This window comes from Salvelinus sp. IW2-2015, linkage group LG20, assembly GCF_002910315.2.
Source record: "Salvelinus sp. IW2-2015 linkage group LG20, ASM291031v2, whole genome shotgun sequence".
Lineage (NCBI taxonomy): Eukaryota > Metazoa > Chordata > Actinopteri > Salmoniformes > Salmonidae > Salvelinus > Salvelinus sp. IW2-2015.
The window spans coordinates 74715673-74733798 of NC_036860.1; the positions used below are offsets into that span (position 1 = coordinate 74715673).

An 18126-nucleotide genomic window follows, 5' to 3' on the forward strand; every position below is an offset into this window, starting at 1 on the left:
AAAAATATAATTTCTGAGCTGTGGTATGGTGATCTATGACCAGTGTATAAGCAGTCTTACATGATCGTGTGGTATGAGGGGTGTAGACTGACCTGTAGTGGTTGAGGGTGTAGACTGACCTGTAGGTGGGAGTTGTAGACTGACCTGTAGGTGGTGTGAGGTGTAGACTGACCTGAGGTGGTGAGGATGGTAGACATAGCGGGCCAGTGGTGTGAGGGGTGTAGACTGACCTGTAGGTGGTGTGAGGCATGTAGACTGACCTGTAGGTGGTGTGAGGGGGGTAGACTGACCTGTAGGTGGTGTGAGGGGTGTAGACGTAGCGTGCAGGGAACTCCAGCACCTCCTTGGTGGGGCGCACCCTCGGGTCAGGGTAGGGCTTGACATGAAGCAGCTCAGGAGACAGGCAGTAGTGAGGAGAGTCTGGGGCAGGAGAGATGTCTATCTTCAACTGGGCTACGGACAGACGGAGCAGAAAGAGAGAAAAACAAGGTTACACTAGTAAACATAAAATATGTTCTCTATTCAGCCTGTAGAATTTGTGCAGGTGATTACATATAAACATTTGTATGTGTGTGCTGCGCATGTCAGCCAGAAACTTGTAGAGGTCTTCATCAATCAGCCTGTCCCCCTCCTATAGGTACCTGTGACAGGTCTCAGTCTGCGTAGGACAGAGGATGGTCTGCGCATGTCTGCCAGAAACTTGTAGAGGTCTTCATCACTCAGCCGGTCCCCCTCCTACAGATACACAGAGATCATAGTATATCGGCACACAGACACATTTGAGACAGGTTACAGTGACTATAACAAGTATTCATATCCCATGGATTTCTTCACATTTTATTGTTATAAAGTGGGAATTAAAATAGAGAAAATACTCTGCAATGTCAAAGTAGAAGATAAAATCGTATACAAATATAAATTATGAAAAATATATCTTGATTAAATCAGTATTCACCCTGAGTCAACACATGTCAGAAACACCTTTGGCAGCAATTACAGTCTCTAAGAGCTTTGCACATCTTGGTTGTGAAATATTTGCCCATTATTCTTTTCCAATTTCTTCAAGCTAATTGCTAGACAGCACTTTTGTTTTCACATTACATTTCACAAACATTACATTTTCGAGGAGATTTAAAGGGAGAGTACAAGATTTTGGCAAGCAAGCCATTAAACTCTGTTTTAAAATCACAATTGGCCTCATGGTGAAAACCCTGAGTGGTTTCCTTCCTCTCCAGCAACTCAGTTAGGAAGGATGCCTGTATCTTTGAAGTGACTGAGTGTTTTGATACACCATCCAAAGTGTAATTAACAACTGAATATCCCTCTTTGTGGTTGAATCTGTGCTTGAAATTCACTACGTGACTAAGGGACCTTACAGATAATAGTATGTGTGGGGTACAGAGATGAGGTTGTCAATCAGAAATCATGTTAAACACTATTATTGCACACAGAGTGAGTCCATGCCACTTATTATATGATTTGTTAAGCACATTTTTACTCCTGAAATTATTTAATCTTGCCATAATAAAGGGGGTGAATACTTAGATAACCAAGTCATTTTATTTATTTGTCAACATTTATAACATTTCAATCCCAATTTGTAATGCAACAAAATGTTTTTAAAAATCCTGGTTGGATGAATACTTATCACACCTGGATAGCACAAACACACAACATTCTGACTGACCTGTTTGAAGAAGTTGGTGACTGTGAGAGTGGCTGGACGGAAGGTGGCAAAGTTGCACATGTCCTCTCCTACACTCATCCGCTCAAACCCTTTCTTCTTTCTCTCGTTCCATGTTCCATGGCCTTTCCGCTCTGACNAGGTGGCAAAGTTGCACATGTCCTCTCCTACACTCATCCGCTCAAACCCTTTCTTCTTTCTCTCGTTCCATGTTCCATGGCCTTTCCGCTCTGACCAAAAGACAAGTCATCCGTTTAGAGATTAAATAACAATTATTACATACTTATTATGAAATTATGACACTTTTGTTTTTTCACTATTCAACAAGAAAGTTGTCTGAGGGTGACTGATGTAAGGAATTCCAACATGTATTTCGATGTGTATATTAAGAGAGAATCTGTCAGTCCCTCCAAGATTCTGCGATTCTGCGATCGCATAGTTCGATACAAAATCAACCAATCAGCGCATATTATGCGAGAGCTCTCAATTTTGACCAATTCCCGCACTTTTAGCGCATAAAAGGGTCCAATCAAAAGCCGTTTCTTACATTTTTACCAATTACTGCACTGTTACCGTGGAAAATGGCCCAATCCAACCACACGTCAACAAAGTTTTTCCCCCCTGGCCTGTCAGCGTATTCACGTGCAAAGATGATGGGTGATTGTTGATGGCTGACAGGTAGTACAATGAACAGAATTCAATCTCATTTGCCAACAAAAATAACAGCTAACGACAGAAAGTCAACAATCAACCGTCACTTTGAATCAGCAAAGCATATGAGAATGTCAGAACAGTTCCCACAGCAGCGGCAGATCACCATGACTGAAGTGGTAGCAGGGAAGACTGTGGCAAGCGCTGAACAAATCAAAGTGAGTGTCGTTTTACTCCGCTAACCTTGGCTTTAGTAGGGTGGTCGGCACTCTGCTCTCCACAGTCTGTCTATGGAGAGCGCTGCTCAAAGCACTGAGTGCAATTTGTCAGCATTGCCGTTTTAAACTCTCTGTAAAACTTAATACGGATTACGAAAGCACCATCTTTCTGGATTTAAAAAAAATTGAATAATAATCAACCACAACTCATATTTTTACGTGTTCTGTTCTTTATCTCCCTTACGACCATTTCAGGAAAAACAATCACAATCTCAAGAATTTTGAAGACAAGTTAATAGAAAGAAATATCGATCTTCAAATTGAAAGGGATTGATCAGCTTTCTATCTTTTTTTTTTTTTTTAAAGAGAGGGAGAGAATGAGTAGAAATGGGAGGTGCGTCTCGTATTGATAGCAAGCCCTAAGCCTGATGGAGAAGAGAGGTGTGTGTGAGTGGATTATGACAGAGCTGTTTGTTCAGGAAAATAAACAGAATTGAGCACTTTAGATGTTTAATTGTTTTTGTATTAAGTATTCTACTTAAAAATCGTCCTAAAACTGAGCACATATGACTTATTGCTTTATATGAAATTAACGTGAAAAGAAAACGCCTCAAAATGTATCGCAGAATTTCAGAAAAGCTGCCGCAAAATCAAGCATTTTTGTCCGCAGAAATCCCAAAAGAATGTTGCGAAATCCTGGAGGGACTGATCTGTGTATGTGCTTGACATCCTAACTGTGATTAAACCAGGGGGCATTTGGTAGAGGTCAGAGGTCATAACTACCAGAGTCAGAGTCAGGGTCAGAGCGCTCCAGCCCGCCCACACTGCTGACGATGTTGACCAGGTGGATGGCTGTCCAGGCAAAGGGCATCCTGTACCTCCCCAGCCTGCTACACGACGTCTCCGCCTGCAGACGCAGCTTCTCCAGCTTCTCCTTGTGCTAAACAGANGTCCAGGCAAAGGGCATCCTGTACCTCCCCAGCCTGCTACACGACGTCTCCGCCTGCAGACGCAGCTTCTCCAGCTTCTCCTTGTGCTAAACAGAGAGAGACAGACTGACTGGTGGCGACTGTAAACCTGGATAGGAGCTTGCTCTATCAAGGGCCTTGAGAAAAGGCCTTTGCAAGGTGATACTGTAATATTTATATAATGTTTCAGAGTTTGTTGGACATTGAGCTTCAGAATAGGGAATTGCAAATATTGCAGTTGTCTGACTAGACAGAATTGAGAAATGCTGATGGCTACCCTGCTGGACAGAGTCCCATGTGCATGACCCCATGCACGCATGCAAAGAAAAGACCAATAGAAGATAGATACTATGAACTTACTGTTACCTTTGATGAGTCCGACTCTTTCATGACCATGTAGGGTTCACAGGATTCCCCTATGTCTCCCTGCTGAAGGACTTTCTCCAGCTGAAACACACACACACACACAAGACACGTGTGTAACAGTGAACATCGCTGACCTGACCATTATTTGCAAATGGTGCACACATCGTGCATGCACACACATTTCTAACGCAATATATGAAATGCAAATATTGGATGCATCCTCAGAATAACTAATGTCACATTCACTAGTTAAAGACAAATAGGTCGTTGCACTTCACTGTCACCTATGTGGCAAAGCTTACAGAACTTTATCTAAAGTAAATAAGTGATATAATGCAGCCATGATAAGGTATTGCAAAGTCACTTGGCATGAATCATTCTGGTGGCTGAAGGATATTCCACTGATTTGTCTGGGATGGTCTGCTCAAATACAGTTTACACAGCAAATTGGCCAGTGTTACCTTGTATTGACTTTTCTGTGTTACATAAGAACCCCAGTGTTGGTGTTAATACCCACAGTGTTGGTGTTAATACCCAGTGTTCTACTGCAGGTAGATTTTTGGAATTGTTTGTTTCAATTGATTGATTAATTAGTCTTATGCTACACTAATCTAATCTGTTAGTTGGATTTATTGCACCCGTTACTGAAATGATTGTTCCGGTTTAGATGGTTTAGGTAGTCTCACATCTTAGTCCTCCTGACCATGGCAGTCATTCTGAATGCAGGTTGTGGGTGAAAACATTTCAAAATGTTGGATATCTCCACTCTAGCTGGATTCCAATGGAAATTACACCACTTTGCAAGCCAGCATAATTTGACTTGCAAATAAAACGCAAAGAATACAAAGGAAAGTTTTACATCTTCCTAAGTCTGAGGGTGGTTTTAACCTTCCAGACATGGAATTGTATCAACTCGCCACACAAGTCTTCTACTTGCGACATACATGCACTAAAGAGGAACAATGGGTACATATTGAAGATGCGCATGCTCATCCCCTGAATCTTTCATGTGTCTATTTTCAAAGGATAAAGCTGAGAACATTAAAGCAGCAATACGTAGATTTTTGGGCAACCCAACCTAATTCACATAGAAAAGTGTGTTGTAGATCTGTCATTCTCATTGAAAGCAACTCTAAGAAGCGGTAGATCGGTTCTATGTGCGTTATTTCTATGCCTCCCGTTCTTAAGTTTCGTTTTTGCGTATATTACTCTCAGTTTTATACACCAGCTTCAAACAGCTGAAAATACTATATTTCTGGTTATGGAAAATATATTTCACAGCGTTTTAGATGGTACAATGATTCTCTACACTATACTTGTTTGTTTTGCCACAAATTGAAATTATGCGAACTTTTAGAATTTTTGCAACCAGGAAACAACTTCATAATTAAAAACACTATAACAATATAGAAGAAATTTAAATATATTCTACAAGAACCAATATCACTATTTAAAAACACAATCCTATGGAAAAATCTTTGGATGGCTTTTCAGAATTAACTGATAAATTGGTCCACATAGAAAACTAAATGCATAGAAACCGTAAATGACTTGGTAATAGGAGATACATGTATTTCCATTACAGAATTAAAAAGCAATTTTGGACTGACCAGTGTAGATATTTTCAAATACAACTTTAGTTTATTATCACAAAGTTTCGATTTGAAATCATTTGGACATCAGAGCAATCTTGAGGGAATCCTATTTGAGTCAGAAATTGATATTAATATGATAGGTAAGATATACAAAACCCTGCAGAGAGCCTATCCAAAATATAAATGATATTGGCACAAGATGGAGTGAATTTTGGAACATAACTAAATTACAGTTCATGAAAATGTACGCTTAATCCAGTATAAACTAATGTATAGAATTTACTATAGAAGAGACAAAATTCACAAATTCTACAGTACAACGGCAGAGTAATTTCTTAATTATACAACGGGTGGGTCTAATCCTGAATGCTGATTGGTTAAAACGGCATTCAAGCCGGTGTCTATTCCACAAGTTGCCACCGGCTAAATCTATGACATCAAAATACCTTTATACTCTGTTCCATCTGACTGCGCAATCCACTGTCTGATCAGCCCAGCCAGGCAACTAATAAACTTGATCTCCACTATAAAAAGCATCTAGACATGATCTCATATTTCTTTTAGACTAACATTTCATTTTCAACAGCAGAGATTTGTATAAACCTTGCTGTCTGTCTCTCCGACATTTGCAACATTGTTTTAATATTTAAAATTAGATCTCCTGCTGTCCCATAGTAATGAATGAGTCGGGACGAGACAGACACGCAGGCAGCGTTTCTATGCCAGTTGAATCAGCTGGCATCATTTTTATGGATATTTACAAAAAAAGGTCAATTGAAAAAAGGTCAAACGAAACGCAGCTAGTTTGCAGTCTTTCCAGCTTCAGTTTGAAGTGGTTGTGTAAGCTGTGTTGTTGGCTAGCTCCTCTGAACAACAGTGTCCTGATGAGTGAGCACATTTTCTATGCCTGGCGAATTTGCGCATCATTAGGTCATTGTTATGGATGTATCTACAATAAATGGTCACTAGAAAACAGCTTAAACAAATGCAGCTACTTTGTTGTTATTCTGGCTGCACTTTTTTGACATGACTACAAGTTAGCCGTAGTTGGCTAGCTAGAAAGCAAGCAAGCAAGGGATAAGAACGTTGCCAGCCAGTATGGCAATAGAACATTTATAACAAACGACTGGGTCGCATTCAAAGATACAATGTTGTTGATGTTTGTGTGCGTCTGTACGCTGTCGTTTGTATGTGTATGTTTTGTAAAAAAATATATATATATCGTACCAATTTTTGTTTTTGACTTGCAGGCCTGACGTGGCCTGTAAACCATGAGTTGCACTGTATTAGGGTAAAACTAGGCCCTCAAAATAAGGCTCATAAAATATGTATTGTCTTGTCTTAAAGAATATAATTTTAATGATAACATATTCACTCGGGATCTCACTTAGTGAAGGCTACAGGACTGAAAATGAATGAATGCAACAGCCATGTCTCTGTCACTAACAAATACAGTCATGGGTGGTAACTCTACAACTCACATGAAAGGTAAGGCACACTGTGAAATATGCAAATAAGGCTTTACACTAAGCAAAGTGTTAATTTCACACTTAAAAGTGTGGACCCGTATTGACACTGGAAGATTGTTAAATTTAACACTCTGTGTTTATTTAACAGTGGAGAATTTGCTGTGTAATTCAGTTCACACCTAAAAAACATTGTGGAAGGTGGATAGAAGATAAAAGACTTTGTATCATTAAAAAGGTTCACATGGACAGGACTAGGGGTTTTCTCCTGAACATGTGACCAGACCAAGAAAAAGTCCTACAGAGAGTCAGTAGTTTGTAATGTGACGTAGAGCCTCCTTTGATTCTCTGTATGTACCCCCTCCTGGTGGCCCTATGCCCAGTACCTTGATGACCAGGAAGATGTCTGCAGAGGGGTACGTGATGGAGAAGATGGCTGAGCGGGCCAGGGTGGAGATGGCTGTGTGGGGCGTGTGGAGACGAAGCAAACCCTTCATCTGATCTGAGTTCAGGTCAAAGTGGAAGTCCTCTGAGATCTGAGAGAGGGAGGGAGGGAGATGAGGAAATGTACATCAAGGGATATTAATTAAGTTTTGACTCAGATTTAAAGCACAAGACCTTTGAGGCATACTGAGAGCTAGAATAATGTAATCAGTCAAAGCATGAGCTCAGCATGACATAAGCATAATATGATAATTCAAAAATAAACATGCTGTATATGTACCCAGTCTAAACATTTCTAGAAAACTCATGGGTACCTTTTTCTTTTCCTTGACATCATAGAGAGCAAGAGTCCCAAATATTGGCTCAATTTCTATTTCAAATCTGTAGGGGGTACAAAAAGCACAACYTGTGTTTGGATGAGAAGYAAATATGATTGATAAATTAATAAAATGCCAAAATGTATTTACTATTGTGCTYACCTGAYCRGTGACTCAGCACTTTACATTAGTGTGAAAAGGYTATAAGTGAAAGAGTGACCGASAAGGATCATTTTAGGAACGATAAGGACAGASAGATGGTCACTCACTTGAGGGACAGACACTTGACCATGATCCTCTGACCACAGTGTTCTTTGGGGACCTCTGGGACAGAACATCTCTCCACAGCCTCATCCTGTCAGACAACACACATAGCCGTGAGAAGATAAACACGACAGCAGCATTTACACAGCCAGACGCCATGGCAACGTTGACAGACACCACAGTAGTGTGTACACAGACATAACGAAAGAGGGAGAGAGCATGAGAAGGAGACAAATGGTATACCGGTATTGACGCACGGACCGGGTATGGGCGTTTACTTTACCTTCTATACGGTATTTGAATGTTTTGTTTGTTAAATTTGATACGCCGGTTGTAACGTCCATTTTTATAGTTTACTCCGCTACTTGAGTCATTTCTCCCCGCAGCTTTCCACACAGACCTAGCCCCTCCCCCTGTCACTCATGGAGCGCATTTGTTGTTCTTCGACCACAAGACACTTCAGTCTGCATTGTGTTCAGTGTTCAGTCTGCATTGTGTTCAGTGTTCAGTCTGCATTGTGTTCAGTGTTCAGTCTGCATTGTCAACGCAGCACATGCAAAAAAAATCTAATAAAATGTTATTGATAACATCTAATAACATGTTATTGATCACATACACATACTTAGCAGATGTTATTGCAGGCGTAGCGAAATGCTTACAATGACAATGTTGATGACAACGATGTGGTTTTCTATTTGCTTCTTAATATAAATGAACTAGTGTTCCAGAATTACACTGTTAGTTTGTGTTTCTTACATTTGCAAACAGCTCGTTTGTCTTTTCTAAGCAAGTTGGGCCTAAATTGTGTTAGTTGCTAATGCTAATCACTAGTTAGCTGGCTAATAAAATGTAGTGAGTCAGAACAAACGTAATTAGCTATACAGTCTGATAATACCAGTGATGGTGTAGACCTAAATCAGCATGTTGTCTGTGCAACAGTATCTTCTAAATCAAAGAGGAATAACCGAAGCATGAATGTTAGCTACATGAAGTAGCTAAAAGAAAATGTTCAACGTAGCCAAAGATTATAGGGTCCCCTAGGAAACAATTATCAACACTTTGGTTTCTACTCTGTCACAATAACTCCTCCCTGGCATTTTCATTCAAACAACACTGTATTCAAAGTGCCAACTATCATATTCTAACTACAGAATTAGAATAATCATTCTATTTCCATGATTCCAACAGTTCCCAAGTGGCGCAGCGGTCTAAGGCACTGCATCTCAGTGCAAGAGGCGTCACTACAGTCCCTGGTACGAATCCAGGCTGTATCACATCCGGCCGCGATTGGGAGTCCCATACGGCAGCGCACAATTGGCCCAGGGTCGTCCGGGTTTGGCCCGGGGTAGGCCGTCATTGTAAATAAGAATTTGTTCTTAACTGACTTGCCTAGTTAAAAAAATATATATTAACATAACATTTTTTTAAAGTTCACACAAGTGCAATTGCAACATTTTGTAAAAAATAAGGCATAGATTGTTTGCCCATATCATGCAGCCCTATGTGGTTGTGTGGAAATGATCTCAAATGAGCGCAGAAATTGATGGAAATAAATGTTGGTTGAAGTTGAATAGAACAGTATAAAACAATCAGAATGGAGAAAGACTCATTGAAATCACTTAGAATGTACAGTGCATTTGGAGAGTATCCACACCCCTTGACTTTTGTTACGTTACAGCCTCGTTCTAAAATTTATTAAATTCCTCATTAATCTACACACAATACCCCATAATGACAAAGCAAAATCAGATGTTTTTACTTTTTATCAATTTATAAAAAATAAAAATCACACTTACATACAGTTGACGTCGGAAGTTTAAATACACTTAGGTTGGAGTCATTAAAACTTGTTTTTCAACCACTCCACAAATTTCTGGTTAAAAAAACTATAGGTTTTGGCAAGTCGGTTAGGACATCTACTTTGTGCATGACACAAGTAATTTTCCCAACAATTGTTTACAGACAGATTATTTCACTTATAATTGACTGTATCACAATTCCAGTGAGTCAGAAGTTTACATACACTAAGTAGACTCTGCCTTTAAACAGCTTGGAAAAATTCCAGAAAAATGATGTCATGGCTTTAGAAGCTTCTGATAGGCTAATTGACATCATTTGAGTCAATTGGTGTGGATTTATTTCAAGGCCTACCTTCAAACTCAGTGCCTCTTTGCTTGACATCATGGAAAAATCTAAAGTAAACAGACAAGACCTCAGAAAAAAAAATTGTAGACTTCCACAAGTCTGGTTCATCCTTGGGAGCAATTTCCAAGCGCCTGAAGGTACCACGTTCATCTGTACAAACAATAGTACGCAAGTATAAACACCATGGGACCACGCAGCCGTCATACAGCTCAGGAAGGAGACGCGTTCTGTCTCTTAGAGATGAACGTATTTTGGTGCGAAAAGTGCAAATCAATCCCAGAACAACAGCAAAGGACCTTGTGAAAATGCTGGAGGAAACACGTACAAAAGTATCTATATCCACAGTAAAACGAGTCCTATATCGACATTACCTGAAAGGCTGCTCAGCAAGGAAGAAGCCACTGCTCCAAAATCGCCATAAATAAAGCCAGACTACGGTTTGCAACTGCACATGGGGACAAAGATCATACTTTTTGGAGAAATGTCCTCTGGTCAGATGAAACAAAAATAGAACCGTTTGGCCATAATGACCATTGTTATGTTTGGAGGAAAAAGGGGGAGGCTTGCAAGCCGAGGTACACCATCCCAAATGTGAAGCACGGGGGTGGCAGCATCATGTTGTGGGGGTGCTTTGCTGCAGGAGGGACTGGTGCACTTCACAAAATAGATGGCTTCATGAGGAAGGAAAAGTAGAGGGATATATTGAAGCAACATCACAAGACATCAGTCAGGAAGTTAAAGCTTGGTCACAAATGGGTCTTCTAAATGGACAATGACCCCAAGCATACTTCCAAAGTTGTGGCAAACTGGCTTAAGGACAACAAAGTCAAGGTATTGTAGTGGCCATTACAAAGCCCTGACCTCAATCCCATAGAACATTTGTGGGCAGAACTGAAAAAGCGTGTACGAGCAAGGAGGCCTACAAACCTGACCCAGTTACACCAGGTCTGTCAGGAGGAATGGGCAAAAATTCACCCAACTTATTGTGGGAAGCTTGTGGAAGGCTACCCGAAACGTTTGACCCAAGTTAAACAATTTTTAAAGGCAATGCTACCAAATACTAATTGAGTGTATGTAAACTTCTGACCCACTGGGAATGTGATTAAAGAAATAAAAGCTTAAATAAAACACTCTCTACTATTATTCTGACACTTCACATTCTTACAAAAAAGTGGTGATCCTAACTGACCTAAGACAGGGAATTTTTCCTAGGATTAAATGTCAGAAATCTGAAAAACTTAGTTCAAATGTATTTGGCTAAGGTGTATGCAAACTTCCGACTTCAACTGTAAGTATTCAAACCCTTTACTCAGTACTATGTTGAAGCAACTTTACAGCTCGAGTCTTCTTGGGTATGACACTAGAAGCTTGGCATACGTGTTTTTGGGGAGTGTCTCCCATTCTTCTCTCCAGATCCGCTCTGTCAGGTTTGATAGAGAGTGTTCCTGCACAGCTATTTTCAGGGCTCTCCAGAGATGTTCGATCAGATTGAAGTACGGGCTCTGGGTAGGCCACTCAAGGACATTCAAAGGCTTGTCCCGAAGCCACTCCTGCATTGTCTTGGCTGTGTGCTTAGGGTCGTTGTCCTGTTGGAAGGTGAACCTTTGCCCCAGTCTGAGGTCCTGAGCAGGCATTCATCAAGGATCCTTCTGTACTTTGCTCCGTTCATCTTTCCCTCATTCCTGACTAGTCTCCCAGTACCTGCCGCTGAAAAACATCCCCACATCATGACGCTGCCACCACCATGCTTCACTGTAGGGATGGTGCCAGGTTTCCTCCAGTTGTGACGCTTGGCATTCAGTCCAAAGTGTTCAATCTTGGTTTCATCAGACCAGAGAATATTGTTTATCATGGTCCAAGAGTCTTGTAGGTGCCTTTTGGCAAGCTCCGTCTGGCCAGCCTGCCATAAAGGCCTGATTGGTGAAGTGCTGCAAAGATGGTTGTCCTTCTGGAAGATTCTGCGATCTCCACAGAGGAACTCTGGAGCTCTGTCAGAAGGACCATCAGGTTCTTGGTCACCTCCCTGACCAAGGCCTTTCTCCCCCGATTGCTCAGTTTGGCCGGATGGCCAGCTATAGGAAAAGTCTTGGTGGTTCCAAACTTCTTCCATTTAAGAATGATGAAGGCCACTGTGTTCTTGGGGACCTAAAATGTTACAGAAATTGTTTGGTACCCTTCCCCAGATCCGCGCCTCGACAATCCTGTCCCGGAGCTCTAAGGACAATTCCTTCGACCTCATGGCTTGACACTGTCAACTGTGGGACCTTATATAGACAGGTGTGTGCGTTTCCAAATCATGTCCAATCAATTGAATTTACCATATGGGGACTCCAATCAAGTTGTAGAAACATCTCAAGGATGATCAATGGAAACAGGATGCACCTGAGCTCAATTTCTAGTCTTATAGAAAAGGGTCTTAATACTTATGTAAATAAGGTATTTATTATTTTTATTTTTAATACACTTGCAAAAAAACAACTTTTCTTTGTCATTATGGGTTATTGTGTGTAAATTGATGAGGAACATATATATATATATTTTTAATCCATTTTAGAATAAGGTTGTAACGTAACAAAATGTGTAAAAAGTGAAGGGGTCTGAATACTTTCCGAATGAACTGTATGTGTTGCCACCCTAGGGTCACGCACTACTCAAAGCAAATGTAGAACTTTTATTACTCAAAAACATAATATAACATCAAATACCCTAAAAACATACATTTTACAAATACCTTAACATTATATTTTGGCCATATCGCCCAGCCCTAGAGGCAAGATACGCAAACAGATGGTCACATGGCTGTGGAGAAGGCCATGGTATTGTACATCCACTTCATTGATGTGGTTCAATGTCTATGGTGGAACTGCCTGAATTTTAGAAAAATAATCTATATGTAATTAACTTTGATTTTTTTTTTTATATATAATTAAGTTTTGATATAGTTTCCGTAACTTTCTATTTTATAGCTATATCATTCTATACAAAGTCGGCTAGCACTTTAGCAACACATGCTGACAGACAACTGAGCCGAACAAAAGTGAATAGTGTATGGATGATAATATTATTATTATTTGGGACAGACCTCGTCGGGAGGAGGGAAGAGCCCCAGCAGGTCAGAGTGGCGCCCCTGCAGGCGGGCCTCAGCGTTGCGGCGGTCCATGTCCTCTGCAGCCGTGCGCTCTAGCACCGAGGGCAGCAGGGCGTCCGGCGACGAGTTCTTCAGGTCAAAAATACTGGAGGCCCAGCTACCCCGGGGTGTGTCATCCAGAGAGACTGACCGCCGCTTAGCATCGTCCTGGTCATCCTGGCGGTCAGTGGCCGCAGCCTCGTCCAGTTCAAAGGTCTGCTTAACCAGCCCTCGCTGCCTCTCCCTCTGGCGCTCAGAGTTGTGGGGGGTGTGGGTTGTACTGTAACGCTGATACCTACAGACATGACAAAATACATTATCCTCATCTTTAAATCACAGAGATAATGCACATCATGGGCACCATTGCAACCAAATCACTTGTAAATCAATGTGGATAAAGGAATGGAAAAGAGGGTGGCATATGGGACACATGATAGAGGGACACTCACTTCCTCTGAATGATCAACCAGTCATCTGTGTAGACACCCAAGGCATCTCTCACTCTTGGGTCAAATGTGCTGTGGGAAAAAAACACATGAATTATATAGTATGACATAAATATTACAATGGCATAGGAAAGGTACAGGGTGTTCTGCCTGTCCAGTAGCATGATAATGCTGTGTGTCAAGAAGTCCTAGTTATGTGAGTGAGCATGTGTGTGTCAGTCTTACACTCTAGATTCTTTTCTAGGCGGGGCACAAAGGAATTCAACGCAACATCCAGGCCCGTCTCCAAAATTGCCATTTGAAACGCAATGAAGCCAAACTCTTTTAGGCAGGTGGAAACTAAGCAAGGGGACATAATGCTAGGGGAAACACTGGTGTGTGTACTGTACATAATATGTGTGTTAGTGTGACTCACTCCTCCTCGGGCAGAGGGGGCTCCAGTGTAGTACACTCTCTGTCCTGCAGGAGGAGCTCCAGGTCATCTGGGGGGAACTCCATCAGCTGTCTGAGGGGGCAAGGCTCCGCCCCAGGGGCGTGGCTACTCACATACTCCTCATAGTCCACAGGCTCCACCACCTCTGTCAGTGGCACCTGACAACCAATCAATCAATAACACACAACAATCAATACCTGAGGTGCGTTCAGTGCGCTTGAACGTTTGCGGAACAGTTTGTACGGAACGACACGTTTTCTTGAACAGACTGAGATAGGTTTGCTCCGTTCGGTGGGTGTGCCTTGAAGCAATGAGTGACATATTTAAAGGGCAGAGGTGCATTTTGAACCTCAACTGGTCGTTCAGTACAGCACCGTTTCTGTTCAATTGAACGTTTTTTTTTTATGTACTGAACGCAGCCCCGGAGAAGCATTATATTCATACACCTGAACATTCCACCAGGATCACACAAGCCACAGGCCACACTGAGATAGTGAGCAAAGAAAAGAGATGGATAATATGAGTGATCAAGCCTACGTCACCTAGTTTTGACACACTCGTTCGTATACATAGACACAGGCTCCACTTCAGTAAGAGCACTGCGGCGCTAGCCTTTTTATGCACAAATAGATGACATGCTAAGTGGTTGATGACCTCCTTAAGAAGTTGTTCGTTTCCAGAGCAGTAAATTCAACTCAACCATAGAAATTCCGGCCTCATCTTTGACCAAAAACAAGGTGATATACACACACACACTGCTACTTACAGGCTGGTGTGCTCCTCGTTTCTTGGACAGCTGAGGGGAGCCGTACTCTCTGGATACCTGCTTCCTGACCTCTGCAGCCACCGTCCTGACAGAGACAGACGGACAGGAAACGGTAGAGTTACACTCAAACAGGGGAAAAACTGTTTTTCATTCACAGCTGTATCTTCAGGAAGCCAAACAGAAACAAGTCTAGACATAATAAATACCAGAATGATTCTGGTAATCATTCTGTCAGTAGATAAAGACGGTTAACTTGAGGAGAACTGATTTGATGCCCAAACTTGCAAGCGCTAGCCTCAGATTCGTATGCAAATATGCTCCATAATCTAGATACTCGGCTAAAATCTCTCCAGCGAGGTGCCAAAAATCGAATTGCCTCCCCATTATCATGCACATGCAAATAAGCCAATTAACATAGGCTAAACAAAACCCTTGCTGCAGATAACCCAGAGTTAAACCTATTACATTTTGCTTATTGCTGCTTTAAACCATTATGAATATGTAGGCTACTCCCAGACGTAATGCTAGAAGTGTTTTATACATAATTATGTGCCTGCCTTAGATTTCATAATAGCTTTCCAGTTTTGACTTCTTATCAGATGTGAGCAGCCATGTATGCTATCCATTCTCTCCCCACTACSCAGTCCCCAGCAGCTGGTACTAGATGCAGTGCTGAATGGCAGCAGCTGTTATGAATGGGAGTCAAGCCGGATCTGTGGGAGAAGAGAGGAGCGGTGGCTGGGCCTAGTACAGAAACCAGGCAGAGAGCCATAACTCTCTCACTACCCCTGGCCTGGGCCTTTATGGACCAATAGCAAATGGGAGGCTTAGAGGGGGACACAGTCAAACTAGGCCCCCAATCATCTCAGAGACACAGCATGCAGCCGCTCTTCCACAAACTTATAACGGACTGGCCATCTCATACTCTCAGACGGTATATCTCACACAGACATGCACAGATACACACATAACGCTTCCGAAATTCCCTGGTCACGGTCGCMGTGGTCAAACTATGTCTTCATTCCACACATTAAATGCTACTGCTCTCAGCTTCAAAAGGAGACCCTCAAATGTAATTTATCCCCATGACATACTACACCCCCCCCCCAATCCCACCCCATCTCTCAGAAATAACTCTGCTACCCCAAATCACACAACCCTTTRAAGCTGGAACTCTACAACAATCTTTTGACAGAGGTGTCAGTCACAACAATGTTTGTGGAAGTGTTATTCTGCCGTTAAAATGTGCTACCTTTTCCAATCCCCACTTTAAACAGGATAAAGGAAAAGCTATCGCCTCCAAGGGTAATAAACGGAACACCCTGTCACACCCTTTCCTGCATCCTGAACCGATACAATGGACTGGCTCCCACTGYGGAGAGAGAGAGAGGACTGGACGATAACAGAGTTGGGGAGAGAGGTGAAACTGTAGCAATGATTAGGCCTAAGTTGTTGAATTCAGCACTCTACTCGGTTACTACTAAGTTAGGCTATAGCCTAGTAGTAGGTTAGCTGATACAATTTGAACTAGTAGGCTGCCAGTCAACATTCAGAGGGAACAGCACCATTCACCGTTAGCTAGGCTAACTCAATATGATAATCATGTGAGACTGAGAAATATACGTACATACCATGGTGAGTATAATAAGTATGGTTGGGCCAGTCGGAAAGTCCTAACACGAGATACAAGGTATGTGCCTGCTGTGGTGTTGTTGACTGTTTCGCACTGGACTGCTGACATTCCAACATGTCATTGAGATTTCCCTGTTGGTTTTGATGTGACATGTTCACCTGCATGTTGTGATGCTGATAGACATCTCTTATCACATATCCAGTCTGCTCTCAGGAGCCTCCAAGGGCCACTCACCCATAACATGAAGGAGGTTCTCAGATGATTCTATGAAGACTGCAAGGTGAACAGCTAGGCTAGTGATTTTATTCTGAAAGTAAGTATGTGTGTGTGTGTGTGTGTGTGTGTGTGTGTGTGTGTGTGTGTGTGTGTGTGTGTGTGTGTGTGTGTGTGTGTACACCTGCTATTAGCATATACTACCATGTATTGCCTATACCCAACCACCTTACACCACACAATCAATTGCTTAGCATGCAGTTCCCTGATCAAGGCTTTGATGAACGCAAGTATGAACTTAACTCAGCAATGGTGGAACTGGGAAATGCATCATGTCATGCAAGGTGATATTACAGCTATAGGCCTGATCTAACTCTGTGGATAATAATAAAGATACTGTTATTTCCCATAGGAAAGGGGAACTCCATCTTGCCTACTTCTGTTTTCATTGTGTATCAGAAGAACTAGACGTTTCAGTTCCATCTACAGACCTACCCCCAGGAAGAGTTCTACACAGTATGACTTGAACTAGGAGTGACAGCACAGAGGATCAAGCTGAGTTCATTTGCAGAGCAACAATATTAGTGTAACCTAACCCACGCCTTGTTATCCCACAGGTCAACGGGAAAGCGAATTCAACGGCTGYTATGACTAGATAACTACTAATTATAGTTTTATATCCGTTTTACTTMGGMCTCCTCAAGATAATGTAAAATAAAGTAATTTAGGTAACTAGTAGCCAACATGTTTGATGGCTCGAGTGTCAGCCTACTAGCAAAAGGATAGCTGTGATCTAGTTCTATGTCTGTGCAACAAAGTAACAATCGCAAGGTATGAAAAATCGTTTTCGTTTTCTAAACAATGGCAGGATGAATGATAAATTCACATTTCATTCGAAGCCCATATGCTGAACAATAGACTCCGTCTGTCTCCGTTCCTATTCAGTCTGCGCGAATTACGATCAGCGATACCCTCAAATCCTGCACTACCCGGTCTGTCCGTTATGTCACGCGAACTAGCTGTCCTACTGAGTACATACAAATTATGAGTCTCACCGATTAATTTTGTGAGCAAATGCCCTCCTCTCGTTGGTTGAAGATGCCATTTTGCGTCCCCATTTAGTGTAGTCTTCGAACTATTCTCTCTCTCTCTCTCACACACACTCCTGCACTTCGATACTGTTGTTTTCCTGCTGGAGTTCGCTTCCTTGTATCACCACGCTACGGTGCCTATCCCAGTGGTCCTCCTAGTGGTTGGGAGCAGAAATACAAGGTTGTGTTGTATGGGATCGTCCGCAGTGCATTCAAAATTCTCACCTGACCGGTTTCAGTAACGCTGTCACGCCCGAGAATGGCCCATATCCTCAACAGTTAGGGTTTCATTACAGTGT

At 41.9% G+C, this 18126-nt stretch overlaps 1 protein-coding gene across 1 annotated transcript in view; it reads right to left on the bottom strand.

The window, feature by feature from the left end:
* The window catches only part of dock6 (dedicator of cytokinesis 6), a 41653-nt gene extending 23686 nt beyond the window's left edge, over positions 1-17967 (bottom strand). Inside the window, 13 exon segments of the mRNA XM_070449638.1 lie at positions 291-453; positions 642-735; positions 1688-1848; positions 3361-3493; positions 3888-3968; positions 7335-7484; positions 7707-7773; positions 7979-8064; positions 13201-13540; positions 13695-13763; positions 14107-14282; positions 14891-14975; positions 17792-17967. Of these exon segments, the coding sequence (XP_070305739.1) occupies positions 291-453; positions 642-735; positions 1688-1848; positions 3361-3493; positions 3888-3968; positions 7335-7484; positions 7707-7773; positions 7979-8064; positions 13201-13540; positions 13695-13763; positions 14107-14282; positions 14891-14975; positions 17792-17841 (1655 nt within the window). The 5' untranslated portion in view covers positions 17842-17967.
* Positions 17968-18126: the final 159 nt, after the last annotated feature.